This window comes from Equus przewalskii, chromosome 9 (genome assembly GCF_037783145.1).
Source record: "Equus przewalskii isolate Varuska chromosome 9, EquPr2, whole genome shotgun sequence".
In the NCBI taxonomy this organism is placed as follows: domain Eukaryota; kingdom Metazoa; phylum Chordata; class Mammalia; order Perissodactyla; family Equidae; genus Equus; species Equus przewalskii.
This window is the reverse complement of record NC_091839.1, coordinates 76,709,640-76,726,308: the sequence shown is the minus strand read 5'-3', so window position 1 is coordinate 76,726,308 and position 16,669 is coordinate 76,709,640. Positions and strand designations below refer to the sequence as shown.

Here is a 16,669-nt window from a genome sequence, read left to right as displayed (position 1 = left end):
AATTTTTTTGTTGCTTTACCTTTTTTTTGTGGAATGAGGCTCAGGGTTTTGCTTCATATCCTTCCAGCTGATAGAAACTATAGTGCAAACAAGAAATGCAGTTGTCCCCTTAGGGCAGTGACAGAGCGGCAGGAAGAATCGTGCTGCTGCTTTCAAATGCTCAGTTTCCTTATGAGGCATGGTGCTGTCTATCCTAGAAGAGTTTCTTTTTTGTTTTAGAATTCTCTCCTAGATTTTGAGTGTGTTCTATGGAGTTTTATTTTACTTTCTCCCCAAGACCTGTTTAAACATCTTTCCCCTCTAAGAAATAGGATCTTCCCACTCTGCCACAACACTCGTACACAGTTTACTTTCTGATAAAACACAGAGAAGTTTTGTCTGCTTTCTCACAGCCTGGTCCTGGGAAGGGCCCACGAGCCAGAGGAGGGTCCCGTGTCCTACTCCTGCCCTGCAGCCCACTGGCAGGATGGCCTTGAGAAAGACCCATTACCCTTGGCGCCTTCCGTGTTTTCAGCTGTAGAACAGAGCTGTGTACTTTACAGGCTAAAGAGCGGTCTATCTCTGGTCTTCAGCTTTACTGATCGCGTGTCAACGTTGTTGCTGCCAACAGTTCTGATTGTTCTGTGCCCTAGAAGTTTGTAGATATTTTTCCTGCAACATTTTAGTTCAACAAACATTTCACCTCAAACAGTTACTTAGAGCCTGAGGGCAAGGACCATCAAGGCCTGGACCTGTGCCCTGGGGTTTGAGCAAGTGTCCTTTGAGTGGTAGGTCGAGGACTGTGCCTGAGGCTTTACATCGTTCCTGCCATCTGGACGGTGAGCCTCACAGTGGTCTTCACAGCCTTACCTTAGTCTCAGCTTACGGGGGAGACTACCAGGGTCAGAGAAGATCTGTTTTCTCCAAGTGAGTGCAGGGCTGGGATTCAGAGCCAGCCTGTTTCTTCTGCATGTATCGTTATTTGAAGATGGACTGGAGAAATGGGAAATTTGGGGAAATGAGAAGCGTTCTCTAAAATGAACAATGAGCCCGTTTCACATCTTCCTGCTTCCTCAAATAAAGCAATAAAACCGTCTTGGCTTGAGGCGGAACCCCCGTTGATCAGTGTATGTGTTTCGCATCCCGAGGAGGAGCCTGCCTGGTTCTCCACTCACGGTGCTCTCTCCTCACCCTGGCAGGCGCTGGCCCAGGCCATCAGGGAAGCCAGAGAGCAGCATCCCGACATGTCGGTCACACGAGTGGTGGTGCACAAAGAAACTGAGTTGGAAGAAGGGGAAGAATAAGTGAGGTAAGAGAGCCTGCGTCGTCCAGGGCCTTTCTCATGACTGATCTGCGTCCTGAACCTGCCCAGGAATGTGAAATGCTCTTCTGCGTCACCGTGTCTGCAGCTGCTGTAGTCCATCTGCTTTTTCAGATTTTATCCTCCCAAAATACGTATGCTCAGCTTACCTGCATATGGTTGTAAACTCTGTCAGCCGACGGGCATGCAGTATTAACAACTGCCATGTATTGAGGGCTGCTAAGAATTGACCTTTTTATGTTGCTTTACTGTTTACAAAGCACCTTAGTATAAGCTATCCTGTTAGTGTTTGCAGGGACTCTTTGAGGAAGGTGCTACTGCCTTTATGTAGATGAGAGAGATTTATTGTAGGGGACACAAAGGGGAGATGAGTTAAATCCTTTATATACGGACATTGAGAATTATATATCAAAGAGAGAACCATAAAGGAAAAGATTGCTTTGACTACATAAAAATTTAAAATTTTAATCAAATCAACAAAAACAAAAGTAAAGGGCTAAGGGCCAGCCCCGTGGTAGAGTGGTTAAGTTTGCACACTCTGCTGCGGCGGCCCAGGGTTTCATCGGTTCGAATCCTGGGCGCGGACATGGCACCGCTCATCAGGCCATGCTGAGGCAACATCCCACATGCCACAGCTAGAAGGACCCACAACTCAGAATATACAACTATGTACTGGGGGGCTTTGGGGAGAAAAAGGAAAGAAATTTAAAAAAATAAGGAAAAAAAAGTAAAAGCTAAATGACAAAGTTTAATATGCTTGGCAGAAAAAGGATTAGTATCCTGAATATGTTAAGAACTTGTATGTGGCATCAAAAAGTTTAAACACTTAAGTAGAAAAATGGGCTGAGGATTATGCAAGTGAACCACTTAGAAACAAAGTGGACAATAAACGAAAAATGCTCAGCCTCACTGTTGCTTAAATCAATACCAAGTAAAAATTCAGTGTACAAGTTTTCACTTAGAAAGCCGGCAAAGTTTATGTTTTTAGCCAGTGTTAGGGAGGTTGTGGGAGGAAAAATATACTCTCGTGCTGCTGAAAAACCAGTAAACTTGGAGAGCAATTTGGCAAAAACCCACATTAAACCTCTCATTTAAGCCACTGTTAAGGATTTATCTTAAATAATCAGAGGTGTATACAAAGATTTATCTACAGGTTTATTTATCGCATTTTTATATATACTGGCAAAAAATCTAACAATCTAAATGGCCAACAGTAGGGATTGCTTATACATTATACTGCTTCCATGTGATGGCTAAATCTAGGAGTTAAAAATTGTGCTAAGGAATTCTTAAATGTTCATAATTATGTGTGTGTTAGGGTTTTAAAAAGCAGACTTTATCACAGCGCATATACTAAGGTTGCTTTTTTGTTTTTTAAATGATCTGTACATTAATTGGATACACAGATACCCCACCAGTCTGGCTGGTCACAGAACCACGTCTTCTGCCCTGTGGTCAGGCTGGGAGCTTTCCCATCACAGAGTGGAAGGGCTCCTACCGCTGCACAGCCGCCCTCTGGCTTTGATTTGCCAATCTCCTAGACATGAAATCACCTGTAACTTCTTTCTTTCTCGTTGTTACTGATTCTTGATAGATTCAGATGATGATCCTTTGTCAATTTCATGTGTTGCAGATATCTTCAGGTTTGTGGTTAGGCTTTTGTTATTAAAATAGTTCAATATAGTTAATGTCTTGAATGTAGTTATTCATGTAGCTAATATAGTTGAATTATCATGCTTTCCTTTATGGCTCATGCTCTTTCCGTACCCTAAGGTGTTATTTTTGATCCATAAATTTTAATGTTGTCTTTCATACATCAATCCTTAATCCATCAGAAACTGTTTTCTGTGTGATGAGAAACAGTGATCCATTTGTTTCCGAAGAGGTAGCCAGCGTTCCAGCACTGTCTCTTGAAGAGCCCGTCCTTTCCACCTCTAGTCTGCAGGTCATGCATCAAGTTTCTCGTATGCACGTGTGCTTCACCCTCACTTCCGTTAGTCCACGTGTCTGTCCCTGCTCCAGTGTCATACTGTCTAAATTACTATAACTTCAAAATGAGTCTTGATAATCTGGTAGGATGTGTCTCCCCAGTTGTGTTCTTTTTTTGTTTTTCGGGAGTGTCTCGGTTATTCTGGGCTCTTTCTGTTCCATATAAATTTCTGAATCAGATTACTAGGTTCTAGGATACACCCTGTGGTGTCTTAATTGGAATTGCGTCCACTCTGTAGCTCAGAGTGGTGAGAATTACATCTTTATGATATTAAGCTTTCTTTTCCACAAACATAAAATATCTCCAGTTATATAGCTCTCTTTAATGTCTTCAATAAAATTGTATAATTTTTTTACCCAAAGAAGTCTTATAAATCTTTTCTAGCTGTTGCTAGTAGAGGGCACTACAGTTAACTTTTCAGTATTAGTCTTATATCTAGCAACCTTACTCTTTATATTTTAGATACTATTTTCCACAGAGTGCGCAAAGGGCCTACAAGCAGAAATAATTTACACTTTTAGCCCAGGCACAATATGTGTTTACCTGAATAAACGTGCTGTTAAATGTAAGGCTGAGAACATTCTTAGCCAGGAGTTAAGAGGATCAAGTGCTGTGTTTTAATCTTCTCAGATCTCAAGTTATGTGACATTGGGCAAGTCAGTGGGGCTGGTACAATCTGCCTTTCTTAATTCATAGGACTTATTTATAAAATAAGGACATCATAAAATGAGAAAATAGAATGTTAGACAAATGTACAAATACTGGGTATTTCTCCTCTAAATTCTATGCATCAGTTACTTAATCAGGAACATAAATAAAAATTAGTGACCACTGTGAGCATGACCCCCACCCTCACTTTCACTTATGGCATTTTAATAAATTAAAATGAATTAGTTATATCAGGTCTTCCTGGCACCTCATATTCGTTTTTGCAGCGGACACACACTCAGCCTTTGATGTTCTCCTGTCTCAGGGGACATCTTTTATAAGCAGCCTTGTTAAACAGTTTCGGGAAGTTAAAGTGTAGGTTCACATATAAGGTGAGCAAACTAGATAAATTTGGAAAGATTCACTCATCCATTCCAAAAATATTTAATGAGTACCCAGATGTGCTAGGGTCATGCTGCATTGAGGAGAGAACAAAGTAGGGGAGTTGAACTATTGTAAATTTCTCCTGTTACTTGAGAAACAAAGTTTAAATTGAAATCTGAAGGACTAATAGGAGTTACCTCAGTGTCTCAAAGTCATTTTGGCATCTCCACTACCACTGGCTGCTGCTGGTTCTGGAAAAACTTCCTTTGCTGGGACTGTCAGGGCTGGGCGGGGTGTGTTTCTACTGCTTCAGTGCCCCCTGGCTGCCCTGCCGGTGTCCCACAGAGGCAGCAGGTGGGCCGAGGCAAAGAGCAGGACCAGGCCAGTGTCCAAATGTCAAAGGGAAGGATAAATAACTATTTGTCTCGTATCTGCCCCAGTTCCCTTTTTCAGACGTGAAAAGCTCTCCTCCTGACCTGACCTCTCCCTTTGGAGGAGCTCTGAGCTTTTGATCAAACGTTGAAAGTAGAGAGAGGTGCAGGCCAACAGAAGGATAGTCCAAGAGCCGCCTGTGGAGGCTGGAACACCCACTTGGCCTTCTCGGCTGGGAGCTAGCCCGTTGTGAGGCAGAGAGGAGCAAAGTGCAGACTCTACTAAAAAGAGAATACACACTTCAGAGGAGTACCTCACTAAATCTTTGTGACTTTTTTAATGTTCTCCTAAGAACTGCTCCCTCCTGCCAGTTTATCCCAAATGCATATTTACTAGCCATCAAGTGGACACAAAATGTAACGTACCTTGTCACCCCTGGGATGATGTTCTGGAGCAGCCCTGACCAGGACGGAGAGGACTCCAGGTTTGGTGGTGTGGTCCATGTGGCCTCAGAAAGAATGTGCCCCACGAGAGGGAGCTGGTGACTCTGCTTTAGTTGCCACCATGAGCTCTCTGAACCCAGACTTCCAGTGGGCCTCTCCAATTCCCGTAGTGATCATTGATATAGAGTAAAAAAGTGAGCGGAGCCCCCTTCCCCTCTGAAAGCAGTGAGCAGCCAAAGGATGAAGTGATGGAGGAGCGGCCTCGCATCCGTTCATTCATTTTATTCATTCCTTTGTTCATCATACACATAGTATAGAGTGCCCATTCAGTGTCATCTACTGTTTTACCCTGGAGACTTCAAATCAAATGAGGTCTGCACTCACAGACAGTACATCAGTGGTAGCAGGCCAGAGTTTCAAGTTTTATGATGTGTTTTGAACCAAGTTTGGTGGGAACACAAAGGAGATCTCTACATCAGGATGGGGCATCAGGATGGCTTCTCACCTGGGCTTCAGGATGAGTAGGAGTTAGCTCAGTGGGGAAGGGCTTGGAAGGGGCATTCCAGGCAGGGTCCAGGAGCTGTGGACTGACACTCTAGGAACGGTGCAAAAGCAGGTGAGGCTGGTATGCAGGTACTTGTAAGAGAGTGATGGGAGAGGAGGGGAGCTGGGAGACAGAGGCCTGATCATAGTCTTGTAAGCCAAGCTAAAGAGGCCAGACTTGATCCTGAAAAGCTGTGGGGTACTCCTCATGTGTTTGAGAGATGGTAAGGAGGTAAAGGTTTGTGAGTTGGTGACTGTTTGCATGAGAGTGTAGAAGTTAGTGAGTGGGGAGGGTGGAAGAGCTGGGCAGGATCCCAGGTAACGCCCAGGTTTCTGGCTTGGGCAAATGAGTTGATGGTGGTAGCTATAATTTCAGTCATGGAATACATGAGTTTCATTTTTCACATGTCAAGTCCTGTCTGCTTAGATGTTTCAAAGCAAAGGTGTATTTTTGTTCTGTGATAGTGTAGGAGAGACCTACTGCCACAGGAATTATGGAGGAAGCTTGGGAGTGAACCTGTAAGGCCCTGCCTTAGACGCACACACAGCATGGTTAATTGGAAATTTACTGGATAGTCTAAGGGTTAAGAGGAAATCTAGCATAGCAGATTTGCTGGGTTCTAATCTACGTCATTGTCGTGTGACCTGGGCAGGTTATTTCACTTGTCTGTGCCCTGATTGTACCCTCTGTAAACCACAGAGGATGGTAGAATTTACAGAAGGGTTTTCCCCAAGGCAGGTTGTAAGAACTTTTTGTAATATATAGAGTCAGCCGTGAACCCTTTTTTACTCTTAACAGTCAAATAAAAATCAGAATTTTCTATCCCAGAGACGTTTGAGATGCACATGAGATGTCTACATGGAAAGGTCCAGGAGGTAGCCAGGAGCTTTGAGAAAGGACACAGCAGGCTTCTGAGCATGAGGTGGGGATGTGAAGGTCATCTGAACGTGTCGTCTACTGATGAAGCCTTTGGTGTGTGTGATGTTCGCTAGGGCCAGATCATAGAGTTGAGGCCTGGGGAGCAGAGGAGATGGAAGAGGAGGAGCCAGAAGGCAGGAAGAAAACAGGGTGTTAGAGAAGCTGCGAGAGAGGATGACTTCAAGGAGAGAGTAGTCAAGTATTAAATGTGACGGAGAAATCGAGTGAACACATCCTTTGCGTTGTTGGTACAGAAGTCAACCTGGGGGCTCCATCAGAGCTGCTTCAGGCAAGGAGGAGGGACGGAGCCTTGTCACAGGCTGAGGAAATGGGGGTTTTACGTGGAGAGCACTTTCAAGCAGCTGCAAACACAGTGATAGTGGCTTTTGCTTTTCTGTTGGCTCTGTCTTCATCCAAGAAGATGAAGAGCATTGTGTTAGGTTTCACAGAGCCTCCAGAGCGAGTGCTGTGATTACAAGAAGCCTGGTACTCCATTATGCCTTGGAACCTGTTAGATACCGTGAGTGCCAATCCCCAGCCCACAATGCATAAGCCCAAATCAGTGCTGGTGCTTTCTGTGCTATTGTGCATCCGTGAACACCAATTTCTAAACAAGATCGTGTTGTGTTCAAACCAATCTTTCAAAGTCGGAGTGCTGTTCGAGGTTTCAAGATGAACTCGCAAGGCAAACGGGACATTAGCATGAGCTATTTAACTGGCCTGCCGGGAGAAAAGGACCGTGCTGGCTGAACCCGCTCTAGCTGACCCTGAACTACTTATTGCCCCGTGGGTCCTGCTGAGACCACCCTGTCCTTGAAGGAGAACCACAAATCTCTTGACTTCCAGATGACTATTTTCAGGTCAGAGGCCAGGAGCTTTTCAGGTATGTCAAATGTGTTGCATTTTTATTTTACTCTATTTGCCTAGTTGTACTGGTCTCATACCTAAAGTCAGCATTTTATTACAGCTGGTTTTTGACATAGATTAACCACACCTAAAATGAAGACTACTTCCACATGGAAATGAAAAGCCACTTGGGGTTTAGTGAGTTTTAGGCAGAGCCAGTTTCACTCTGGAATGCTGTGGAATGTGCTAATTTAACAGTTATAAATCTGGCAGGTGCTTCAGCAAGTCAGTTACGGTGTATTTGAACCACTCAATAGAAGAGGAGCAGGGTGCCCCGCTGTCGGGCTTACGTTCACACTGGGGAGTCCCTCATTCCCAGGGTTTGCTCTTGGCCAAGATCATTACTATTGTTTTTGCAAATAAACTATATATTTTTTTTCTGGTAATAAAAAAACAGAGGAGGTTATAATTCTAAACAATTGAGAGATAGTAGAAAGTGTAAGTTAACCCATAATTCCTCTGCTCCTAGAGATGGATAATCCCTTTTCACAGTGTGTGTGTCTGTGTGTGAACACACCCACACTCTCACTCACACCTCTATTTATGTAGGCTGAAACTGTTGATTCCGTACATCCTGCTTTCTTTCTCCACTAACAGTACATTGTAGGTAACTTTCCTTGTCATTACCTCATCCTTCTTCAGCAGCCACTGAATGGATATATGATGGTTTACTTGACCCCTGTTAATGAGCGTTTAGGTTAATTATTCCTCAGTTTTCAAAATTATACATATAGCTGCAAAACTTATACTTGTGTGTACATTTTTTGTGCATTCATTTTTATCATTGTGTCTCTAGGACAAATATTTTTAAAACTTAGAGTTGGTGTGCGACCAAAAGTTTCTGACATACTGGCCAACTGCCCTCCTTAAAGTTCTAGAAAGTTAGGCTCCCACTTGCAGGTGATGGGCATCCCTGTTTCCCCGCAGCCTTGCCAACACTAAATATTCTAAGGCATTTAAGAAATCTTTGCCAATCTGGTGAGGAAAGAGCATTTGTTCACCACCCTCCCCCCTTTTTTTAATTGTAAGGAAATAACATTTTTTAGTTATATTTTTTTCCATTGCTCATGAAGTTGAAATACACATACACACACACAGTTTGCATTTCTTTGAATTGCTAGTTTCTGTCCTTTATCCATTTTTCTATTCAGATGTTTATCATATTTTATATGCTACAGATGTGTTATAATTATGAATCCCTTACTCACAAATACTGCATATTTCCCCTAGTTTTTCATTATTATTGAGCATTAAAAATGGCCCCCAAAAGGGGGAGAAGGGCAAGAGAAAATTGACAAATTGGAGCCATGCAGGCCATAGCCAGAGTTTGGTTTTGTTTTTTTGGCCCAAACAGTATTTTTTACAAATTTGAAATAATTATTATGCTTAAAATGGGAAGATAACCTGGCAATTTTAGGAAAATCAGAAGATCTGACAAGATTGGGCCTGCTTTCTCGCATGGCTGCAGTGCTGAAGCCAAGTAGGGGCTGCCACCTTCGAGGACGAAGGGCTCTCCCAGTCGCCACTGCCCTTCACGGTGAACCCTTGGTACCTGTGTCCCTCCTCATCTGATACCTGCCTGGCCTCTGCTGGGGACGGAGGTAGTGACTATGATGTCATCATTCCCTAGTCTAGGGCGTATTTAAGAGTATGGAAATGAAGAGAATATTTAGTTTTAAACTGTGTGTAGCGCATATTTTCCCCTGTCCTTTTTAATGAGGAAATAGAATCCTAGAGATTAATTTGCCATAGGTCACTTATACTCAGGAATCATAAAATACCATCCATGTGTAGAGCTACTTGTCTCAGGAACTTCTCTAATTTAGACATTCCAGATACTATTTTTTAAACGTGTGAATTTATGAGTGGCATTAGGAAGGAATTTTGCTGTGACAACTAATTAATAAGTTTGTGTTGTCCTCATGAGGAATACATTCCAAGGACATGTTGGCCCTTTCTTTAACTTGCAAGCATCAAGTAGTTTAGTTAGCACTGGAGCAAGTAGGACTCTAGACCTGTTCTATCCAATATGGTAGCCATGCCCCACAAGTGGCTGTGGAGCCTTGGAAATGTGGCTATTCCAAATAGAGATGTGCCATAAGTATAAAATAACATACTGGATTTTGAAGATGTAAGAAAAAAATATAAACTAGTAAATAGGAGTTGGGTCTAGAGATTAATTCTTTTGATGCCCACTAACCTTCCTATTTAAGGAAAGTACAAAACTTAGCTCTGTTCACATCTGCTTGATAGATGTTTTTCTAAAAGATAAAGGGTTTTGTTACTACTTTCTTAAGCACAACTTTTATTTGATGCTGCAGAGAAATGTTTTCTCATCTCTGCTTATCTTATGAACCTAAGATTGACAAAGACTTTAGCTAGAATTAACTATACTGAGTGTAACCTCACTGTAGTCCACTGGTTATTTGAAAGAAGCTTTAAGATTTTGTAGGATGCTCTCATATCAGGTTCTCACAAGATTTGAACCTGGCAGAGTGAACCAGAAGACCTGACTCTAGCTTTAGGGCCAAATGCTAACTACTCTTAGAAATCTTTGTCAAAGCTTCAGTAATTTGGGAAAACCAATTTTTAAAGAAGTCTTCCTGGGATGTCATAGATATAGTTATTTAACAAAATAGAACAGAAAAATGAACCCCCCAATTTTTCCACTAAAACAGCAGGTGAAAGCCATGGTGAAGAGGAAGAGGGCGGCAGTGCTCCCTCCTGGAGACGCGGTGCGTTCTGGTGTTGAAAGCGATGATGAAGAGGGCGGGAGTGCTCCCTCCTGGAGACGCAGTGCGGTTCTGGTGGTTTTCCCTTCCCAGGCCCCTGCTCTTGAGACTCGTCTTGTGGGTTTGTCCCCAGTACTTTGATTCGTGGATTCATTCATGTATATTGTGAACATACCATGTTCAAGGGACTATGATAGTTGTGAGAAAGAGATAAAGGCATAGAACATGTCTACAAATAACATATAGGGTAAAAAATAGTGTGTTTTAAGAGACGCCCAGATAAAGGGCTATGAACGATGTCAGAAGAAACTGTTTCTGATTGGCAGGACAGGGAAGACTTCCCCATAAGGAGGCAGGAAAGCTCCTCTGAGCAGAGCACTGGTGAGGATTTGAACACGTGGAGATGGGCAGAGAGGAAAGAGCACGGAGGCAGACCGTGGGATGGATGTCAGGAGCAGCGCGTCCTGCTGTGGCCGTGTTGAGCTCCCGGAGAGCTGGGAAGACTTGTCAGAGGCACGTCGCAGAGCATCTTGCAGTCGACCTCAGTACCTTAGTTTAGACTCTGTGGTCGTCTTCACGGGGTATTTGAGTGTGGGAAGGGCATTTTCGGCACTGTCTCACCAGTAGTGTGCAGAATTGACTGAGGGCGTGCTAGATTAGATGAGGTACCCTGTAAGGAAACCATTACACTGGCTCAGGCAGTTATTAATGGAGAAACTGAACTGGACATCTCTATAAGAGTAGAACTGAATTTAATTTGGAGCAAAACTAAGAGTGAAATATCGTATATGAAAATCTATAAAAATAGTATTAGCTTACCTTTACTGAGTGCCTGCTCTGCGCCCGGCTTTGTCTGAGAACTTTACACTTGTCCTCTCAATTCGTTCTTATGGTCACCATGATGTAGACGAGGACACAGCGGCCTGGAGGCCACACAGTCAGTGAGGGACAGAGCCAGATCGCCCCTCATTCGGTCTCAGGCCACACTGCGTGTGCTTGGCAGGGTTCATCTTGGGAGTCTTTCAAATGGCAGACCCTCCACCAGTGGACTGGAGACATGATTCATTTTAGGAAAATTTATTTTGTACAGAATATCTTTAAGGCTGCAGCTAAAGTTTGCACTTAGCTTTAACATAAAGCTAAGTGAGCAAGTAAAACCAGATTTCATAAAATAATCATGTTTAAAAATGAGGTAAAACTGATGATCTTTTCATTTGACAGGCTATTCTGAAACTTCTGCATAGTAGTAATTCTTTAAGAGAGTGACTTGAATGTGTCAAGCACGCAGATTCTAACAGAAAGATTGCTGTTAGCTTTAAAGAAAACCCATTTAGTTGGCCCAACGAGAGCACTGACAGCTCGTGCTGTCCCTGAAGGTAAAGGGGTGTAGCTGGCGTCAAAGCAGATGGAAGCAAGGGAGATGCTCTTCCCAAAACCTCTGTGGAGGGGAAGCAACTGCAGCTGTGAAAGGCAAAGAGATGCTGTTGTTTGTTTTTGTTTTTTTAAATGAAACTTTGGGGTAAACATCTCAAAACTGACTCTTCTAAAAGCAAAATTACTTAACCGACTTGACTTGGGATTCTAGCAAACTTTGCAATGAACTTTGTCTTTGCGGTGCAATTGTGTTAGCGTCTGTTGTCGAGCACGCTGGAGTTGGCATTCAGAGGAGATAGAGACCCAGCAGGGCCCACCTGGTCCCGGCACGTGGGTCTCCCAGCGCCCTGTTGTGAGCCTCGCAGGAAGAAAGTGGCCTCACACAGCGTTCGCCCGTTCAGAGGGACCAGGAGAAGCAGGACCATTTTGCTGAATTATTTGCAGAACAGGTGCTGAGTTTCATTTGACGAAAGAGGAAAAAACACTGGATTTAATTTTTTCCCCTCTGTATTCAGGAGACACACAAATAAAGATCTGTGAGAGGAGGACACCCCAATAGGTCAGGGGTCGCAGAGTTGATGGAAGCTGTCCTCAAGCACAGTGCTCTCAGGACCACGTCACACTCCTAACAGTTATTGAAGAGCCCAAAGAGCTTATGTTTATGTGAATTATATCTATTGAAATTTACCACATTATAAATAAAGTAGTTTTTAAAATATTAAGTTAAAAATAATCACTTGGTGAAAGAAGCCTGTATGAAAAGGCTACATATATTGTATGGTTCCAACCATATGACATCCTGGAAAAGGCAAAATGATGGTGACAGTAGAAAGATCAATAGTGGCTACTGATCTCATCAGCAGAGTCTTTAAATCCTGGGAAGCTGTCAAGCTCATGGTGGCCAAAATACAGTTTTCCAAAATTCTGATTTTCACCTGAAAGCTTGAATTTTATCGTTGGTACCAAGTACTCTCAATTGTTCTCCTTGAAGTGACAGGCCCACCTTATTTTCAAGAAAATGCCTGCCGAATATCCAGATTGAATAACTTGGTTTGTCAGTAATTCTCTCAAGTAATAGAGATATTTTATAGAAAAAGCGCTTTTTCAACCCACCATTCCAGCACCCTACAAATGCCTTTCCTCGAGGCATCTTTTGTACTTGGGTGCGTGGCGGGAGTGTTGAATGTGTACTTCCCATTTCATCGCACAGAGTAGTAAAAAGACATGTACTCAAGGGTTGAGATGTAAGACAATTAGTAATTTCTTGTCTCATCAAGGACATCCTTAAGTGAAACTGGCGTTCTTTTTATTTTGCTGTAAGGTCCTGGTGTAAAGAATACAGTGACTTCTGGTACAGTTTGGTGCCACTGCCCTGACCTGTGCTGAGGTGCCAACAGGTTCGCTCAGGGTTGTTGTTGCAACATCAGTGAAATGTCACCACCCTGAAAAGGGCAGATAGTGTCTTAGTATGATTATGAAATAGCTTTGACTTAATGACCCCTGAAAGAGTCTCGGTGACCCCACGGGCTGCAGACCACACTTTGAGAACTGATGGGTCTGAATTACAGCTGTCATATAAACAATGTAAAAATAGACTATTTCCTGGGTTAACCAAACAGAAATTTATCGTACTTGCATTTTTGGCTCTAGGGTTCTTATATTCTTGCAGTGGAAAGTCTGTTTAAAAATTAAAATCAACTATGTAATTGAGAACCAAGGAAGAATAAAATGAAAATGAACTGAAATCCATAAACTATTGTATTTAAATCTGAACTTTACACTCAAGTACATGAACCTTCTTTTTATTTAGGAAATAGTTGCGTTGTGTCTTACATAAACATTTTACTCATATTTTCAAAATCTCTGGTTAGACTGCTGCCCTTTGGTAATTGAATCTTCCTTAATCTGAAGAAATGTTATGTTTTCTTGCATTATTTTAATTATTTTGGATAAAAATTACATTTTTATATTTTTATCGAGACTCTCCCTGGATAAGTACTTTACCGCTTAAAGGCAGTATTGCTAGTGGTTTGTGCCAAATGCTTTTTCAAAAGTGCACAATTTGTAATTGAATCAATTTCTGGAGTGGAGCACACGCAAGATTGAGACCCATTATGTGAACTCTTGTCTCGGGAAACTGAGATTGTGCTTTTCAGATGAGGTCCTAAAACTTCATTGCCTGAACCTGATTTCCCACTGCTCAGTGGGCACACTGAGAAAGATAAGTTTAAGAATGCTCTGAACCCTCTGGAATTACGGCAGAGTAGGCAACCAATACATATCCTTCAAGAATTTATTTGGATGTAGAATTATACCTGTGATTAGATGAAACACTGACCTATTCTCACATTAGCCAAAAGAGGGGGACACTGGCCGTGAAATGTGACCAAAGCAGTTAGAAATGTTCACTAACACTGTATAGTCTAGGCCTGGAAAACAAGCATGGAAACAGTGGTTTAGGTTTTTGTTTACAGTTTTAATACAGAAAATATAATCCATATTCTTCACAGCTATGACCTTATCCAAACTCAAGGAGAACATTGGGACATTGTCAAAAATGAAGACAAGTTGAATTAATGCCAATAATTAATACCTGCCAATTTGTATTGACAAAGATGTCCAGACTTCTGTGAATATGAGGTAGAATTCAAGCTTAAAAGAAAGAGTTGCAGATATTATGGAAAAGAGTATGGAGATTCCTCAAGAAATTAAGAATAGAATTACCATTCAATCCAGCTCTTCCACTTTTGGGTATTTATCCAAAGAGAATGAAAACACCAATTTGAAAAGATATTTGAACCCCTGTGTTCATTGCAGCATTATTCACAGCAGCCGAGACTTGGAAACAAGCTAAGTGTCCATGGATGGATGGAGAGGATGTGGTATATATACACAATGGAATACTACTCAGCCATAAAAAAAGACGAAATCTTGCCGTTTCTGACAACAACAATTAACAAACACATAGACATAGGGATTAGATAGGTGGTTACCAGAAGGGAAGGGGGATTGTGGGAGGGCAAAAGGGCACATGTGACAGATGGTAATTAGACTTTGGTTGGTGAACATGATGTAGTCTACATGGAAATCGAAATATAATGATGTACAGCTGAAATTTATATAATGTTATAAACCAGTGTTACCTGAATAAAAGTAAAAGAGTTCTTGAAACTTTACAGCTCTTACATGAAGAACCAGTGCCTAGTTTTCGGTTTGCTTGGGATACGTGAGAAATCTTTGAGACCCAAAACATAGTCTGTTAAAAGTGGCCAAATATTGTTGTTTTTTTGATCCACAGATAATGCCACAAGGACAGGAAAATTTAAAATATCTGATCCATAAGTACCAAAGGCATTGCTGATTCCATCCTTATCTTTTCTCTCTGCCAGCTCGGAAGCTAGATGTTTATGATTTGGGAATACATTTCTGTATGTGTTCAAGTACAGGAAGCAGCCAAAAAAAGATAGGTAGATGTGTCAATAAAAAACTTTACACAGTAAGTTACTCCCTATTCATCCAGAACAATAAGGAACTGGGGTGTTCGGAAACATTGAATATCTAATTAACTCAGAGCTAGGCTTGATTTACTGCTCTTTAAGGCACGAGCAAATAAATGCATTTAACATTAAAGTTACAATAAATGTAATTTTCTCTGATTCTGAAAGCCGTTTGGAATCCTGAGAGCACATTAAGGTTGTCATTTGAAATACTTATTAGCAGAAGAAAAGTTGGTTTATTTTGCTTTCTAGTGGTTTGATTGCAAATAAATGAAAGTGAATGATATTTGAGTTTATATGGGTAACTATGTTTTTTTCTCTACATGTATTTCAGTAAATGTTGAAGCTCTTTGAAATCATTCAGTTCCTACATTCTTCTAGATTCCTGTTTGTCTACTGATGATTTTGAAGCAAGTTTAATTTGAACTTTCTTTTACAAATTGATATTTTTATTTTGAGCAAAAACAATTCAGTGAAATGCAGAATAGAATCCTAGACCTCGCTCTTTTTGTAGGTTTCCAGGCACTGGAAACGTCAGGGGTGCCTTTTCTAGAACACAAGCTAGTCAGAGCGGCTGCTGTGTGCCACAGACAGTACATATTCACGAAGCAGAGCAAACAGAGCCATCAGCTCTCAAAGAAGAGGGGTAGACAACGTGACTGAAGGTCACAGATAATCCACATCCAGTTTGATTGCTGGTTTACCCATTCCCCGTCACCATCCCTTACATTTCTTTTCACAAATACTAACCTGAAAAAAGACCACTTTGTGTTTCCTTCATTGATTTTTTTTTCCCTGCCTGGAATCAAGCAGAAGTACTAATGAGTAACAAAATAGCCTGAAGCAGACAGAGGAAACAATGATTTGATTAATCAGTCTCTCCTGAATAATCAAGAGGCTGTAATAATATCTGTGATAAATCTAAATGGTGGGGAGTTTTTTCCATCAAAGCAAGTCTTCATTTTATCTGACCAAAAGTGTGCGCATCCTAATTGACTTTGGGGCCGGTAATGTCCTCTTACAAAGGACATTAATTACCGCTTTCCACTGTCCTCCGTAATCACCTGCCATCTGCCAAAACTTCCAGCTGAGGTGAAGCAGAGAGTGAAACAGTGGGCTTCTTCAAACCCTTTTCTCTTTCAGGGACAGTTCACCGTCCTTGTTTGTTGTCTGCTTCCCTGTCCACCCCTTTCTTAGTCCTCTCTCTCACCTCCTTATCTTCGACTGTGGGCTTCCCTAAGACTCATGTCTTTCCTTTTTCCTTATACTTACATGAGACGAGCTCCATCTGTTGGTTTCACTTACCCCTTCGAGCTGAGGGCGATTTCAAATCTGCCTCCCAGTCCTAAGACCTAACCCAGCTCTAAGCCTCTCTTTCTTTCTCAGTTTTAGAGGTCCCAGAGGCCAAACCTCATAGTCTCTCTGATATTTCCTTCTTTATCCCCATCCTTTACTTTTTCTCCCTCAGTGGTGCCTCTCAGAATCCTCTCTCCCCTCCCGTTTCTGTAGCATCCACTCCAGTCAAGTGCTCTCCGTCAGCGGTCATGCCTGACCTTTGTCA

General features: G+C 42.0%; 1 protein-coding gene across 50 annotated transcripts in view; it reads left to right on the top strand.

Moving 5' to 3' along the window:
* Positions 1-16,669, top strand: part of EPB41L2 (erythrocyte membrane protein band 4.1 like 2) — a 204,878-nt gene that overhangs the window by 186,077 nt on the left and 2,132 nt on the right. For all 50 annotated transcript variants that reach the window (XM_070557127.1, XM_070557123.1, XM_070557118.1 and 47 more), the window contains one exon: positions 1,179-1,288. In XM_070557127.1, the coding sequence (XP_070413228.1) occupies positions 1,179-1,283 (105 nt within the window). In that variant the 3' untranslated portion in view covers positions 1,284-1,288. The remainder of the gene's footprint in view (positions 1-1,178; positions 1,289-16,669) is intronic.